We start from the raw sequence: 17,695 nt of genomic DNA on the forward strand, positions 1-17,695 counted from the left end.
AGCGCTCCAGTGATACCTTGGAATGTGTCATGTGTACATGGAAAAGGAAGGAAAAGTGAGAGGGAGCCGATTGTGTTTTAACGTAGTATCTGCTGAGCTCAGTGCTTCCAGCTGTGCCGCCTCGGTGCCTTGAGGAGCACTGCAGGACCTCACCTGTGTCCTGGCACACCTGCCCAGCACTCGCTCTTGGTCCTGCGTTGGGCTGGAGACTGCACAGAGATTTAGTCAGGTGCTTCAACTCTGTCAAGGGCTCGCTGGCTGGGCTCTGTGGGTCAGACGTCCCCAGCCCAGGGCCAGTGCTACCCAAGCTGTGGTGCTGCAGTGACAGGGCGTCACTGCAGGCACTTGGTTCTGGTTGTGTGGCTGATGTTCCACAAGGCATGAGCAGCATCCTTGAGGTGTTGGAAGGGTTCTCCCCAGCCCTGGGTAGCCAGGACCCCTGGGTGCAACGTTGTGCAAAGCAAAGTGGGCTGCCTCTGGAAGTCAGTACCATGGGTCACCATGGCACTGGAAAACAGAGGTCTGAGCTGTGGGAATGATGGGGAGCCTATGGGGGAGTAGAAGACGGAAATAATGACTGAAACTTAGATAATAATTTTATTTATAGTCTAATGTGCAGACATGGTTGTTGCTGATGAGGCTACCAGTGACATAAATAAACTCAAGCAGAAGATGTAAGCGAGTGGATAAATGTGAAGGCATCTTTGGGCAGTGCCACAAATTTGGACTTGGACCAAGAGAATTATTTCTGTCCCTTGCGATTCCAATGAAGAGCACAAAGGAGATAATTAGCCCAGGATGCTCTGCATTGCTCTTTCCATCTTGTGCACATTCATGCCCACCAAATGTGAAATGTTCGCCTTTTCCCCTCCAACGTGATGGTTGTTGAACTTATTTTTAGTGTCATTTGATAAGCCTCCCTGCTCGCAGAGAGACATCCCACTGACCCAGCCACTGGTCATTGTCTATACCAGTTCCCATCAAAGCGGGCGCGCTTTGTCAGGTTTCGACTCGAATATCCATTCTGCCTCTGAAGTACAGTATCGAAAGTGACTGGATCATTTGAGCCTTTTTCTTCAGCTGCTCCCTCCTTCCTCCCCCACAGTGTTTCCGCTCACGCTAACATAATTTGGCATCGTCGACGTGACACGACACTGGTTTTTCTAAAAAATTATAATACATACATTGTCAATGTTTGGTGATGGCCGGCGCTCCCATAAATTTAATTTCCGAATTGATGGAAAGAGGTCTTTCCCACTCGGACTCGTACCCAACGTTCGGCGCCCCCTCCGCCACTGAGGAACGCACATACAGTAATAGGTCATTCAATGTCAAAAGGCATAAAAAAGATGAGCAAAATCTTCACAGGCTGCTGCTTGCTGTTGCCTTTAATTATATTAATTAAACTTTGAAATTCTCATGCAAAGAGGGTTGCTGGCTTGTGACGCTGAAGAGCCCTTGGAGATTTGCGGGGGGAAAAAACCCTGAGATACCAGCGTAGTGGCTACTGCTTTTTTTAATCTAAAAAAAAAATACACAAGCCTACAACTGCTAGGTATGTTTATAGATGATGATGTTTTATGCACTACTGAACTGTGAATGCAGGAAAGGGGAAAAAACCACCAGCCACAGTGTCAAGGTCTTGAAGCATCAGTCCCTCCAACTCGGCTCGAGATCTCTGCTTACAGGCTGTCTTCCCACGGAATAACGCTCTAGTAATTCCTTGCTGTCCCGGGTGCATAATGAAAGAAAGGTGTCTTCAAAAACTAAAGGGCAAAGTCTTTCTCGCTACTGATACCTCGAGGCATCCTGTCTACATTTTGTCATGTGTGTGCACTTTTCAGTGTTAGAGTGACAAGATTTCCAGTCAGAAGGTTCCCGTAAGGCACGACGGAGGGAGCTGGCAAGGGTTGGGGATCTGACATGGCTCTGAGGCACTTGGCTCTGCGCCTGCTTAGCCTGGTGGGAATTGTTATCCTGTGCCCGTGGCGAGTAGTCCCTGTGTAAATACCACGTGCCTCCGGTGCAGCTGAGGAACACTGTGTTGCCGCTAAAAGCACATTGCGTCCTGAGAATCTGTAGTCCTTAAAAAAACAGCAAATAACGAAAAATAGAAAAGCATTCTCATCTTTGGTGTCTGTGCTGTCCCTTCGGTGGTGCACAGAGCCAGGCACACATAGCAGTGCTGCTCTCCGGGGCGCGGGTAGAGCACCAGTGCAGAGTTAGAACGTGGGCTCCCGGAGCAGGGATGCAGGAGCCTGTGGAGCTTGGGCTGCAAGATGGTCCAAGGGATGTGAGGAAGGGCTCGGTTCTCTCAGCTGGGTAGGACAGTGGCAGTGTGGCTGTCTCTCCTCCTGCTATCCGCTTCTTCTCCTCTACTGAGAGGGAACTCGGGTGAAGTTGATACAGCGGCCCTGAGGGAAGAGAGAAGCTGTTACTGGTGGAGTAGCACACAGACAGAGGTTGCTGGATGCTAGAAGGAGGCTGTTGAAATTCAGATGTTTGGGAAAATAACAAACCCATGAAAAACCTTTTAAGAATTAATGGAAATTACCCAGAGTGAGGCACCACATTTGCCTTACAAATGCAGGCTCTAGGCAAGCACGAGGACACGGGCGACACATTCTGACACTCCCAGGCCTTCTGTAAGCATAATTCACAAATTCTGTCAAGCTGCAGTGAGCAAACCCAAACCCATCTGACTGTGGGGAGGGAAGAGCATGCCCCCAAATCTCCCCTAAGCCAGGTCCTCACGCAGTAACATGGATAGATGTGACTGTTAGTTAGCAGAGCTGCTGCTGATCTGAAACTGCATTTTATTAGCAAAAACCCTAGCTCTGCACCTACAGACTCTGTACTTAGGATCTGTAAATTGCTGTGCACAGAAGGAAAAGGGGTTTCTTGTGATGCCATATCCATAAAGGGGTCCAGGTGAATCCTGACAGCTTTCAGTGTAGCTGAAATGAAACGATTCCAACAGCAAAATCTTCAACCTTTTTTATTCATTTGGAACTCTTTTAAATGCCTGAACTCTTACAGGGTCATGGGGTGTTGGAGCAGGGTGTGCTGCCTCAAAGCAGCTCTCTAGCACAGCAGCAATTCCTTCCCTTTGGTCACGGGCATTTGTCAAGGATGGTGCCACGTGAAAAGTGCTGGCTTTGGAGCAGGCAGCATTGCTTGTGCTCTGAATCCTTATTTCTGCTTTAAGAGATGCGCTCCTGGAGGGAAATTACTGCTTTCTGCTCCAACCTGGGAGATTATGGAATTGCCAAATTAAATTTGGGCTGAGTTTCATATTCCTGTCATTCATTGAGTTTGATCTCCAGTTTTTCTGGGTGTCAAGGAGGGTGATGGCACACAGTTATCTGGCATGACTCAGGTGGGTCTTGGCTGGCACGAGAGGGGCAGTGTTCTCATCAGGGGGTCTCCTAATGTTTCAGTTCTGTTTCTGTCAGCTGTTTAAGAAATATAAAATGGGTGAAAAGGTGGGGACAGGAACTGTAGGAACTTCTGGCTGCCACCATCTGTATTATAAATGTAGAAGAGATGCAGAGAGATAAATCATGGAATCCTTTAGGCTAGAAAAGCTCTTAAAATCACCTAGTTCAACCATTCCTTCATCACTGTCAAGGCCACCACTGTGTCCCCAAGTGCCATATCCACATGGCTTTTCTGCCAGGATGAGTGGTTCTAGGCAGAGCAGGGAGACAGGAGAACCTTAAACAAGCACTGCCCTTTCTGGTTCCCCTCTTCTCTCCCATATCTCTGGCCCCACCTTCTTTATTCCATGACTCATGGAGAAGGGAGGAGAGAAAGAAGTTGTGTGGTCAGGCAGACTGTTGCCCCTGTCACTGGCAGGGAAAACACCCTGAGCTGGGAAATCTCAGAGCCCTAAGAAAGACCAGCTCTCCAAATACTGTCAGCATCAGACATGTAACATGTAATAACAAACAGACTGTCAGTTTAAGTGGGAAGTTCAACCATTTGCATTCTAGATGGGCAGACTGAGGCAAGCAGAAGATGAAAGGCTGATGTTCACTTGTTAGGGGTTTATCACTTCAGACCAATACGAGCTTCTGGTTTTTGTTACTAGAAACTCAGTGATGTGACCAACAGCACTGTCTCCTGCAAACTGGTGTGGAGAAAAAGCTCTGGACCTCATGCAAGTCCTTCCTCGAAAGGCATCCAAAACCTCCCATGCAGCAATATCTGTGTCATTGAGACCAGCTTTTAGAAACAGAATATTAAATTCTTCTTCTGATTAATCTGACCTTTACAGAGACAACTATTTACTTAAGTAGAAGCACTATTTACTAAACATTAGTCTCACCAGTCTGGTTTCGGACTTCCCAGTTAAAACAAGCATGTTCCATGTAACCAGTTTCACCAGTGCATTCTCATCCTGGTGGCATTGCCAGGATACCCCAGTATGGGGAGTTACTGTTACACTCGTGTCCCTGTGTTCAATTAAATCATCAATCCAACCAATTTGAGTTCTGACGTACCATGCCTTGTAAATCACTGGCTCATAAACCTTAACAATACCAACATGTAGTCCGTATGAAATTGCACTAAATTAGTGGTTTAGCACGAAAGTAATTAAAAAATGAGTTATGCATGCATTCTGTGATCTTTGCAGGGAATATAAGATCTGTCTCCATGCACCAGATCCAACAGGAAAAACCTCACTCTTCATGCTCACAGATACACCAGAGGTACTGCAGGGTAACAATGTGGCAGGTCTCTATCAGCAAGAAAAAACAGGAAAGAGATCTATGCCAAGGGGGTTTACCTAAGAAGGAACTTTTTCATATGACATCAAAGCCATTTCTTTAGTTGTTGAATTTCTTACTGAATCTAAGTTACAGGACAGGCTGGAAATTGTCACAGGGCAGGGGATCTCAGGGAGTGGGTGCTCACACCAAACCCCAGGTTAGCCCCTCACCTGGCAATGTCCAAAACAAGGCACCAGGAGGGGCCTGCAGGAGCAGCTCTCCCCATCGTGTCCCTCTCCAAGCCGTAAGGTTCTGTGGGCAGTGCTGAGGGCAAGGGGGACGGAGAGATCACTTTGGGACAGTGTCTACCCTGGGCCTGGAGCTGGCCCTTGACTGCGGCGAGGCAGGTGTGACGAGCACTTTGGGGTGTCTGTGTGTGTGTGAGCAGACACATGGTGCTGTCCTGCCATCCCAGTGGAATTCTGGGCTCCTTTGGAGCAGGGGCAGGAGAACATGTTATGGGCTCCTTTGGAGCCCTTCCAATATTCATCAGGAATTCAGGAAGGGCAGGTGAAGCAGGCTGGATCTGGGATGGGATGTGACCACACTGAGCCTCCAGGCTGAGCTGCTCTGCCTGGTCTCGGGTACTTCTCCTTGCATGTTTCCTTTAGCATGCTGAGTAGTTGTATCTGTGGGAAAAATTTCCATGGGTGGCATTGCTGATGTGTTCAGCATCTGGCTCAGGACTAAGAACTGCTTTTCCCAGGTGAGCACTTGACAGTACTGTCCTGCCTGGACAGTCGTTGCTCCGTGTGATACCCAATGTCCTAAAAGCTTGGCTTCTCCTGGCCTTGGAGGACTGAGATCCCCATTGCCCATTGCTGAGACTCATGTGCTCCTACCTCGGCTGCAGTGTCTCATGAGGAGCACATGCCCTTTTGGGATTTGGCAATGATCCTGCTCTTTGTGTGTCATCAGTGCTTGCAAAGCCACGAGGAAGGACAGGGCTTCATAATAATGTCCCTCCCAAGACGCACATTGAACACTGTTGTGTCGTTTCTGTTGCCCCATCGCCACAGCACTACCAGAGCATCTTCCATCCCCCACGGGCACATCCCGGTGAACACAGCCTGTCCCTGGGAAGCAGTCTGCTCCCAACAGCTCTCCAGGACAGCCTACTCAGGCTGCTGCTGCAGTGTGGGTCAGCAGGCAAGAACCTGCTTTATCTGATTCTGTTTCTTCTCACATACACCCTGTGGCCCAGCCTGCACTTGGCCTCCCTCTAAGGATCCAAGTTGAGGGCAGTGGGTTCTTCCCTGTAGCCCTTGCACAGACAGGACTGTGTGCACCTCTTCCTCTTTGGTAATGCAAGGAAACAGGCCATTTCCAGCTTTCCACACCTCTTCAGAGTCATTACCTCCCTATCTGCTGCTCACTGGGATAAGACTTGTGTGCAATGGTGACAGTAAAAAGGAATTCTGAGGGAGTAAAGCTGGGAGGGATTCAAACTGGGCACTGAGGTGCCAGTGCCTGGCAGCACGTGCCTTGGAGTCCTGTTTCCTTGCTGAATTGATCCTGGCACTTCCCCTGGGCAGTGGGAGCAGAACCAGAGCGCCTGTGTGGGGCCAAACCCTGCTGTCTGGCAGGGCCCTCAATGACCTTCCTGTTCCAGCGGTGGCAGAAGCATTACCTACAGCTTGTGTCACGTGGCCCATGTGGGCACTAAAATCCCTCTGGCATTAAATCTGACCGCTCCTTCCTGGCTCCGCTGCCTGGAATGTATTTCGGTTCCAACACTCCATTGCCCCATAAATACCCACTGACAAGTGTACAGCTGAAGGGACGTTTATTTTATTTTTTTTTTAGATCACTCTTTACTGTCGAGAAGGGCTGCTAACCCACCCCATCCTGTGCAGCTCTGAACAGCCCTCAGGGACTAGGTGCTGGCATCATCTCCCTCCCCTTTTCTCTTTGTCCCCCACAATGTGGTCATCCCTTGTCCCAGCCCCCTGAGAAGATCAGGGTGTTGTGGGCATTTGAAACTGGTTTCCCATCCTGCTGACACCAATCCCAGGGCTGTGCTGCCAGGCTCTAAGCACTCAGACTTCCTCTGTGCCCAGGTGTGCTGCCACAGGCAAATCCATTGCCAGTTGTTCCTGTCACCTGCGGCAGAGCCTGCATGCTGCCATTGTGCAGGTGGCACCTGCAGAGGTCCTGTTGGGCACCCCTAAGCCATGGTGTGGGAGCAGGACTTTAACCCCTGGAGAGCTGCCTCCCAGCACGACCTGCTGCTGGACGGACTGTTTGTCACACAATTCATCAGCAGTAACTCCTTAGAGGAGTGCTCCTGAACCACTGTTACTGCTGCAGGCACCAGGATCTGCTCCTGGGGCTCCTTGAGGCAGCTTTTTCCCAGAATTCCTGAACTGCTGGCTGAAACACCTGTGACAGAGCTGAGGTGAGCTCTGAGAACACCACAGGGTGGGCTCAAAGGCCTCCTAAAGTAACACAACATCATGGAAAGAAATAAACTACAACTGAGTGGTGCTATTTGGGCCCTAGCAAGAATTTGTTTTTTCACTTCAACAAATTTTACCAGCAGCTTCAGTGGAAAGAGATGTTCATTTGTGTATTTTCCTCAGATTTATGTAATGTAGCTTCCATAGCATGCATGAACCTCATGATCTTTCCCAGCAATCCCACAGTCCTGGACGTCAACTTCCAAAGGTCACAAGGTCTGGGGTCCAGGAACTGATTTCCCAAGGAAACCCAAAAAAAGGTTGCACAGTTACAGGTACCTCACAGGCACCTTCCACCCCTTGGACCTGCTTTAGCTGCAGGAAAAAAAGGGCAGGAAGATAGGACTAAGTTGTTTTAAAAAGTAGTTCCTATGTTTCCCACCTGATAAATGCTGTATTTTGGAGCACAGGCCAACAAACCAAACCTGCCAGGGAGAGGTTCCAAAGAGGTAGTTTAAAGATGCTAGGTTGGAAGATTTTATTTTTCAGTGCTTGTGATTTAGACGTGTGCTTGGAGTACACACTGAGAAGGGCAGGGCATGTTTTGTGTGAAATGCTGCTGTTGGCATGTGGGGTGGCTCATATCCCCTTGGTACTCGCTGCATGGATGGCACTGCACACAGCTGGTGCTGCCCTGAGAGCCAAGGGTGTCTTTAGTGTGCTGGCATCTGGGAGGAAATGCCATTAGAGCAGCTTTTTACCCATGAGCAGCACTTACTTGGGAACTGGGCATATGGGCAAGTCAGCACAGTTGCTCCGTCTTGGCAGAGCATGTCACCAGGGCTGTATCCCTGCGGGACCTGGGTGCAGGGGCTCTGCAGCTCCCTGTGTCTGTGGCCACCTGCACTTGGCCTGTGTGCCGGTGCCCTGCACCCTGTCGTGGGCAAGGCAGAATGGAGACAGCACAAGGCTGTGGGCAGCCAGGGAGTGGGCAGGAATGGGCGCTGGGCTGGCGTCAGCACTGACAGGTTTGGGTAGCGAGAAAAGGGAGGGATTTCTTTCCTTTGCCAAGTTTTCCATGACTGCTGTATTCAGCAGTTGGCCAAATAAACTCCTGCCTTGACCGAGAGTGGTTGTGACAAGCTGCCTCTCCTGTGAGCCGGCCTTCCAGGGCTGGAAGGAGGGAGTGCTGAGCTGCTGAGCCGGCCCGTGGGCCTTGGGGGAGGATAAAACTGGCTGCGTTTGTAGCATCTGCTTCAAAAGGAGGTTGTGGCAAATATTTTATTCAGCAGAGCTGGAGGTCTCCTGTCTCTAGAGGGCAGAAGTTTGTTGTTTTCCTCATGCAAGGCAAGCATTGCTTATGCAAAAGGAAAGGATGCGGAAATGGCCTGCAGAGTCCCTGTTTTTCCAGCACAGATCCTTTGGAGCGAGGGCCCTAGCTCACTCTTCCTGACTCTTGGCAGTGAGCCTCCCTCACTCCCAGCGCTGCTGCCTCCCTGGAAGTACCCCCCTGACCTGGCAGGGCGTGACCCTTTCCTGAAGAGCACGTTCTCAGTTCTATTGCAGGTGCCTGCCAATGGAGGGCTCTTCTCCTTCAGCTCTCCTTAGTCCTTGGAAGGCAGTGCGAGGCCGTGTCACTGCCCGAGGGAAGGTGCTCTGTGTCCTGGCGCTGGCCCAGCGCACACCTTGCCCAGCACCGACACTCAGCCGCTCGTGCACGTGCTGCCAAAACCAGGACACAGCTCCTGCCATCTCCACAGTGACGTGCAACGCTGTCCCTGGGACAGCTCCCTCTCCTCCCGTGGGACACTGGGGGGTCAGACTGTGATTCATGCTTCCAGGTGAAGCTCCAAGAGCCACACGTGCAGCACTGCGGCGTGTGGGGAAGAACAGGGGAGAGGTTTTCTCTGAGACATGTCTCAGTTCTTTGAGCTCTTCCCAAATCTTCTGGGACAAATCCCTGCTGTGAATGGGGACCCCATTTATCTTATAGGGTGTCTCTAGACAGACTGACACCAGGCCGGATCTCTAGTGCCAGTTTCCTCATGTCAGCATCCTAAACAACTTCCTGAGTTTGGTATGTCTTTTTTAGGAAGAAAAGAAAGATAATCTGCTACTATAGAGGCATCACACTTCAAGTCTCATAGAATCAAGAACTGGCCTGGTGAAACCATAAATTAGCATATCCTAGTGCTTCGGGACCTTTTTTTATCTATGAGGACAAAGCATGTCAGAAATACGGAGTTCTAGGGATGGCACCTCTAAAGCACAAGTTAAATATTCCCATTACTCTTCCTTCTTCCCCTCTGTGAAACCACTGTGAGAAGAAAGCAATTTATCCTTCTCTGAATCAGGTGTAGGAACAGATAAACCAGAAATGTCAGAAGACCCGTTCTCCTTAAACTCCCCTTCTGCTCTATCATGACCTCAGCTCAGGCCTCTCCTAAAATCCCTTTCCTTTAGGAATACTTCCCAGTGTTCTTTTCCTGATCAGCTCTCTAACCTGAGCCTTTCTGAAGAGAGACTCTCCTCTTCAGATGGCCCAGAGATTTAAGACTCAGGTGCTCTATGGCTTTAGGTGTATAAGTCATCCAGGCACATGTTGTGAGCCCATAACAGAGCAGTGGTGGCACAGCATTCGGATCCTGGCCCATATATAAAGCATCTGACTGGCATGTGGCAATTGCTTGTAAGGAGAGAAGGCAGCCCAGTTCTGTGGTATTTAGGACACTATGGAAATAATTTTAAGCTAGTTATCATACAAATACTATAACAAAAAAATCCACTTCAGCAACTCTGTGGGAAGATGCCAATCTGTTTGATGCAGCAGGCAGGCTTTAAGTGGGGGCTCCTAGGAGGAAGACTAGCAAGGCTGCGGCAGGAGGGGCAGCTCCCCGAGGCTGTGCCCACTTGGCTGGGGCTGGCTCTGGCCCTGCAGATGGGAAGGGAGAGCCCAGCAGGACCCTTGTTCTGCACACACACAGTGCACATGGCAGCCCTCTAGATGCCACTGTCACCCAGCTGTCCCAGCCCTACAGTGGTGACAATTCCGTGCCGCTGACACCAAGCACTGGGGCCAGGAAGGACATGGTGCCAGGCTGTTCCCCACTCCTCAGCCACATCAGCTTCTCTGATACCACAAGAGTAAATTCTTCTTCCTGCAGACAAACCCTCAGCACATTTTTAGGCTTTGGTTGGAATGCCAAAGGGATTAGTAATTCACACTTTCCAGGTATTGGGGCATCCCACTCCCCAGCAGCATTCTCTGATTTTGTACTGCCGAGGCATTTGCTACAACTCCCCTGTAGGTGCCAATGTCACTAAGTTAGTAGCTCTGTTAATTTTTAGGCTCTGCTTCTTCTGTGCACCTTGCTGAAAATGAGGAATAGTTTCTTTAAAGGCAGCTGCGTAAGGCTCATGGCACAGGGATGTGGAGGATCCCTGGACTGGGCAGTGACAAGCTGCAGTCTGTCAGGGGCTCCTTCCTGGCCCCCCAGGCTAGCCTGTCACACACTGTGCTGGGAGCCCCCAGTGTGGGTGCACTGGGATGTCCTCTCTTCCTGCCTTGGGAAGGGGGCCTGGCAGTACAGGCTGTATTCCCTGAGATGTTTTTTCCTCACTAGAAGTCACTGCTACAGATGTGCCAATGGAGATGCCCCTGTTCTCTAGCAGTTAGGAGAGGTGACCTGTAGAAACACCATCAGGCTGAGTTTACTCCTTTCCCTGTGCATTCTTCCTAAATGTCCATTACCAGTGACTACAGGAAAAAGGGATTTGGTGGGGTGTTTGTGTGCTCCGAGTGCTGAGCAGGGAAAGGGTATTTATGGAATTTACTCCATTGCTGCCACACCCTGTTCAGATGCCCTGACTCCCAACCCCTCAGTGCTGTGTTTCAAACATGGGAATCAGAGCAGAGTGGTGAGTTTGTTCTGATTTTCAGTTCCCACCTTTGCCTTTTTCCCTTTTTTCCTTTGCTCAGTTTAATTTGTGTAATGAGTGAGGGCTTTGGAGGGGCTTTGTTACACATAAACCCAGAGACGGTGGCATTAAGTGCATTTGCTAAATTAATAAAGAAATCTGTGCGTTTGCTGTAGGGTTCTGTTGTTGATTTGGGAACAGTGAGCTCTTGCAAATCTCAGCTTTCACCTTGCCAATCCCCGTATCCCTCTAAGTGCACTGCAGCTCCTTGGAACCTGTGGGGGGTTGGTGCTGGCATCCCTTCACTAGATCACATTTATGCATTAGTGCCATCTGTGCCTGCTGCACCTTCTGTGAGCCAGCCCGGCCAAGTGACTGGCAGTTATCTGGGACTGCACACAAAAGGAGAGGGGAGAGAAAGGGGGAAGGAGGAAGAGTCAGTAAGGATGGCACCTGAAGCCTCCTGTGTGCTGGGGGGTCTGGGGAGCACAGACCTGCACTGGGGCCCCTCCCTGCCACTGCTGGGTCCTTTCTCTCTAAGTAACAGAGAATACCTGTCTTGTGGCATTCAAGCCAGTTCTCCCTGTCCTTGTGCTCTGGAGGAGAGACAAAGTGCTGGGACACGGGGAAAGAAGCTGCTGCAGTCTGGGGACAGTTTGGGGACAATGCTGGGCTTTGCATTGTGCAGTGTTTCCCTCAGGGCAGGGCTGGACCCGAGTGGTGCCGTGGTTCTGTGAGCAGGGGGCAGGAGGGAATGCAGGGGTGGCCGTGCTGGTTTATCCATTTGCCTTCTGTTCGGGGTCTCTGCTGGTAAAAAACCCTCATGTGTGAAATGGCCTCTGAGGAGTTCTCCCCGTCAATAACGAGAGAGGGGAGCGTTTGCTGCTGTTCCTGTGCAGGGAGCTGAACTGCTCCCAGCACCCAGGCCCATGTGGATGGAGTCTGGGCACTTAGAGATCATGAACTCCCAGCTGAAAGTATGGATTGATCTGTCCTACACAGGCAGGTACAAAGTACAAGAGCAGATAGAAATACAGATGCAAGAGTTCTTACACTGAACATAACTGTGTGCCAAGAATTTAGAAGTGAATTATCTGGTTTAGAAATTAATTAAATCTTGCAGTGTCAGTCTGTCCAGACAAATAAGGTACCTTACCCAGCCTAGCTTTCATCAGGGAAGGAGCAGACGACCTCCTGGCAGGGGTGGTGAGCAGCCTCCTGAGCTGAGCACCCTTCCTAACAAGGCTGGGGAGTCATACCTTCCTCTCAAAGCAGGACTTACCTCTGTGTGTGCCTGGTCCCAGAGTGAGGGACCTTTCCTCCTCGTAACTGAGTTTATAAGTATTAACATATAATAAGTACATCTTCCTGATTATTTTTTCTGAATGACCACTTTCACACTGTGGTGTCTTTTCCACTTAGAATACGATACTTGGAATTCAAGATTTGCTTTTTCATTCTTTCCATATGTTCTGTGTTAAACATATGCTATACTTTATATTTAAAAACTAGCAGCAGCAGACTGAAAAAAAATTGCCCACACCACACCACACCACAAAAATATGTTTGCTTCATTATCCAAAGCTTCTGGGCTTCTGTAGTTTTTTACCAGGCAGGGGGAAGCACCCTTGAGGCCAGTGTCAGAATGGGAGATAACTCAGAGGAGCTGTGGAGAGAGAGGAACATCTGGTCCTCACTAAAGCGTGGGTAAGGCTGGCCAGAGCTTAGAGCTGTACGCAGACGGGTTGAGGTGGTGATGGAGTTGTCAGCTTTGGAATTAAGGAAGGAAGCTCCTCCAGGTCATTGAGGAATCGGCCTTGAGTACTTGGGTAGTACTTGAGCCAGCCTCTCCTGAGAAGCTGCACTGATGCCAAAGGAAAAGGAGCAGCATGTGGCTGGGTGTTTAGGTCCCTGCCCAGTGCCCTTCCCCTCCCACCTGGGCTGACCCAGATTTGCTCCTGGGCATGGAAGTGCAGATGGCTTGGCTTGGGGGGGCACACACCTGGGCACAGCACAGGGCCAGGCCAGGATGGGCATCCATCCAGCAGTGCTGAACACCAAGGAATGCACTCCCCACTGTTTGAGATCTGCCTGGCCTGGAAGGCTGGCTGCGGCTGGGGGATGGCACTGCCAGGGACAGTGTGCTCGGGGGCATTCCCAGAGCCTGGGGCAAGGCTGGGGGCTGCTCCCAGAGGCCATCCTGAGCCCTGGCTGTGAGGAAGGGCACAGTCAGATCTCCCCAAAGGAGCTGCGCACCCTCCAGAGGGTGTGTGGGCACAGCACAACCCCCCTCAGTGTCACTGGGAGCCTTGCTCTGAGCTGCCTCCTGCCTGAGGAGACACTTGGGAATGCCACCAGGAGGAGGACACTGGAGTTCTAAAGGATTTGACAAAAATTCGAATTATCCCACCCTGAGAGAGTCAAGCTGCCTGAGGGATCAGATTGGTTTGATTGGACAAAGGAAAGGAACAGCTCCCACAAAAATCCCTGTGTGAGAGCTGGGAAATGGCTGGGAACGGTTGACTGGAGGCAAAGTGTAGGAAGGCCGTGATAAATGGTGAATTTGGGAAAGGTGTCGGGGTTTGTCACAGCTATTACAGAGCCGAATGAAGCGTGGTTGCCATGGCAATGCCGTGTTTGTTGTACACAGAACTGAGCCGTGGGCTGCCCAGCACCCTGCTCCCCCTGGGTTTGGGGCTTTTCCAGGACTCTTGGACTCACAGTCTGGGAGACAGGAGGCAATGCCCCAGCATCCTCCTGCTAGGTATGGATATTTTAAACTTTATGAAATCACTGATAATTTAGACCTTGTCTCTGGAATTACCTGGTAAATTACCACAGCAGCATTCAGAACTAAAAAGCAATGAGGTGTGCACAATTACCTTCCAAAGCTGCAGCCACACATGGACTGAAGCCTGAATTTAATTGCAACACGGGTAGATCGGTGCCTTTTCTACATCCTTTCACTGACGAGCATGTCAGCTCTTTGGAGTTGAAAGCACAACAGAACCAAAGCCTGCACTGACAAATCAGAAACTTCTATATAAAAATTCTCTGGCAAAAATGAAACACAGGTTCAACTATTGTAATTAATTGCATATTTCAAATTATACTTTCAAACAGGTGTAGATGAATGAGTAAAAATAGCTTTGTGAACTGTCCTCAGATGGTTTACATGCATTTAACTGCAGTTAATGAAGGGCTGATTGAAGCTAAATGATTTCTAAAATTTTAAATGACCCATGCATGTTGTAAGGAGCCTTGTACCAGTTGTAATAAAATTCAATCCAGCTGGTCTGTCCTTGGCCCTTGCAAGGCCTTACTGACATAAACGGGACTTTTAAGCCCACTTTGCTTGTGTAAAACCCCCTGGTTCAAATTGTACCTTCACATGAACCAGAGGAGGTTTCAGAACCTGTGAATTACATCTGCCAAACAAGTACACAAATTCAAGCCCTTATTTTCCTGGACTGATCCCAGGGCTCAGTTCACACAGGAAGGTGCACAAAATCCAGCAGTGTCATGTAATTCTCCATTAGAACATGTGAAATGTAAAGATACTGGGAAATACTGTTAGGAAATACACTTATAAAATCTAGCCAAACAATCAGGATAAAAAATTCAAAATTCAACAAACTAAAATCCAACAAACCAAAAATCCCAGCAGGAGCAGCTGGAATGTGGTCAGTGTCTGCACTGATTCCAGTCGGATTCCAGAGCAAAGTCTTTCTAAAGTAAAGGCTGTTCCAGCAGTGCTGCAGCCCTGCTACCACAGCATTATAAATTAATGCCAGAGATGCCAAAAGGCCCCTTAAGTAGAAAATGTCAACATGCAAATGTTGAGCAGGAGATTCAAGGAGCACTGGGAGCCTCCAGGTCCCCCTGGGACAGTTCCCGCCCCATGAAGCCCTGGGAAAGCCTGAGCCCCCAGCCCTGCCACAGCAGCTTTGCTGGTGGAAGCACATTCCCCTGCAAACCAGGGGAACTCGTGGAATGGCCACTTCCCTGCCACAGGCCCTGTGGGGCAGTGTGTGGAAAAAAATCTTCCACCCTGCGGAGGAGCATACAAACTCAGACAGGGCTGCCACACAAAGAACCAGATTGCGCCTGTGCAAAGCTGCCGCCTTTGGAGAGGCTGGCTGGGGAGGAAGGAACAGAAAACACGGAAAGAGGAGCACACGAAAATCCCTTTGCTGCTAGAAGTGAGGGACTTACACTTAATTGATGGCAGCATTTGGTAAGTTAGGAGAGCTTAGTACAAACCTCTAATGTGCTCAGGGCATAGCCTGTGTGATCTATGTACGGTTTGCTGTAGGTGGAACATGAGCAGGACGGACAAGTGATGCTTCTCTGTGAAGTGTTCCAAGGCCTGTGCATGTGGTACTTGGGGACTTGGGTCAGTGGTGGCCTTGGCAGTGCTGGGCAGGTGGGCAGACTTGATGATCTGAGAGGGTTTTCAATGTGACTGCACGAAAAACTCAGCACTGTAATGGGTCATTTCCTGGTGTCTTAGTGAAGTGAGGACTGTAGAAGTTAGGTGTGAAATGACAACAGGAAACACTCAGGGAAAGCATTTCTGTGGAAGACTGAGGTTTCCTGTACCACAGCACTGGCTGTGCTGTGTTACCTGTCCAGCCCTGTGGTACCTCTTTGGGAGCACATTCTCACCATGCCTTCATTAATACAACTAAGAACAGAAAAAAGTGTTGCTGCTCTTTATCTTTTTCTTTCTCCTTCCCCCAGATAAGTGATTTGGCTGTTCCTAATTAAATAGAAGGAAAAAGTGGCATAAGCTTAATTAAGATTTTAATTCAGTTAGAGCCTGTAGGAATAAATCACTGTAGACTTGGTAGTGACAATCAGAAAATACAGTTCCTCCTCTGTCACAGAGATGGTATAAATGATGGGAAATCCTGAGACAGGGATGCAAGAGCTTACAAGTGCAGGTGTGTCTGTAACCCAGGTAATAACCCTGTGGATCATAGAGCAGGGAAACTGGCTTTCCCAAATATGAGTAATATTCCCAACTCTGGTGCTGGATTTTTTGGTGGGATTTTAGGACATGGACCCATTCTTTGGAAGCATGGGTGAGAAACTGCAAAACATGTGAAGCACTGTGTTTTTCCTAAGCAAAATGATGCTTTCCTTAGGATTAAGTAGTGGTGGTGAGCACAAGAACAAAACACAAACACCTCTCAGCTGATGGCCTGACCATGGCAGGCGGGGTGAAAATGGACAGAAATGAGGCCCAGGTAGCCTCTCCTCCTGAATCCGCAGAGAAATCCTGGTTTTACTGTGCTCACAGAATAAACCTAATGAAGATCCCCTGACACAGACAGCGTTCCTTCAAGCAGCACTTCAGACTGTACAAATTATGTGCATTTTAAAACTAAAAACTGCAGTAATTTTAGCAGTTCTATGATTTTTTTAATGTAGGACTGTATCTTCGCTCCTTGGCTAGTAGATTCTCTCCAACAACTCTTATTCTCAGACTTTTAGTGTAAGTTTTCAATTCCAAATCAGGAATTCCTTCAAATTCCTTCCAAGAAATTACCAGCACGTTATGAAGGAGAAGGGACTGCTGGTTTTACAAGACTTAAGAATACAGAAAATGCATCACAGGATGTTGAATAGGCACAGGACACGTGCACTGCATTTTTCTTGACTGGGAACTGGGCTCCTCCCTCAGCTGCTAAGTGTTCAAGTCCCCGTCTGAGCGCCGTGAGCACCTCTGCCCCTCACAGGACCCCTTCCAGAGGTGCCATCCCAGCGCCTCCTGGGACAGGGACGGGCCCCAGCCGGCTCCCAGGGCCACGGGGCTGTTGTAGCAAAGTGTGCAGTTGCGTTTTCACTGTAATTAGGTGCCTAATTGTGCGCCTGGGCTGGGCTGCTGTATTTGCATGTGGACTTAATGATGATTTATCGAGGAGCTCTCTGGCCACACCTCACTCTCCAGCCTGGCAGAGGCAGCCACAGGGTGAGAGGTGAGCCTGAGTTCTGGCTTCTCCCCAGCTTTTATTTTAAATTGAATGCCTGTTTCTCTTGGGGTTTTTAAACCACTGGAGCAAAGGGAGAAGTCCAACTCCCAGTGTCACTGAGAGACAAGCACACTGCTGCACTAACAGCTGGGAAAAAGAGAAATTCCAGGGAAAAGGCCAGGGCCAGGTTAATAAATGACATTTCCATGTGAGGCGTCCAAACAGTGCTGATGTTGAACTTGTTCAGTGGTGTGCTGTCAGGCAACAACCTATACCAGCCAAGGTCAAAAAGGATCTTCTTTCAAGAGAGATAAATTTTTAAGTGTCCTCTCTCAGGATCATCCAGCTGCCTTTTAACTCAGAACTGCCTGAACTCCAGCACTGGAATTATCAGGGCCAGCTCAGCTGCACAGCCACGCAGTTGGACGCTTAATAGACACAGCACTGTGAAAATGTCTATTATTTCCCTTCAGTGAAACACTTTTTAACTACAGCATCCAATCACTCTTTATGGCGTATGATGTCAAAAACACTTACTGCACAAGCAGAGATCTGTGTTTCTTTTGCCACAGACAATAAATCTTTAGTGTCTTCTCTTGCCACGCATCACTCCACTTGCTCTCAG

The 17,695-nt window shown here is 49.3% G+C and overlaps 1 protein-coding gene across 1 annotated transcript in view; it reads right to left on the bottom strand.

Annotated features, from left to right (window-relative positions):
* Positions 1–578: 578 nt before the first annotated feature.
* ANTXR2 (ANTXR cell adhesion molecule 2) overlaps positions 579–17,695 on the bottom strand; it is a 73,409-nt gene continuing 56,292 nt past the window's right edge. The window contains exon 15 of the mRNA XM_031066376.1: positions 579–2,414. Coding sequence (XP_030922236.1) covers positions 2,376–2,414 — 39 coding nt within the window. The 3' untranslated portion in view covers positions 579–2,375. The remainder of the gene's footprint in view (positions 2,415–17,695) is intronic.

Source organism: Geospiza fortis, unplaced genomic scaffold (genome assembly GCF_000277835.1).
Source record: "Geospiza fortis unplaced genomic scaffold, GeoFor_1.0 scaffold11, whole genome shotgun sequence".
NCBI classification, from domain to species: Eukaryota; Metazoa; Chordata; class Aves; order Passeriformes; family Thraupidae; genus Geospiza; species Geospiza fortis.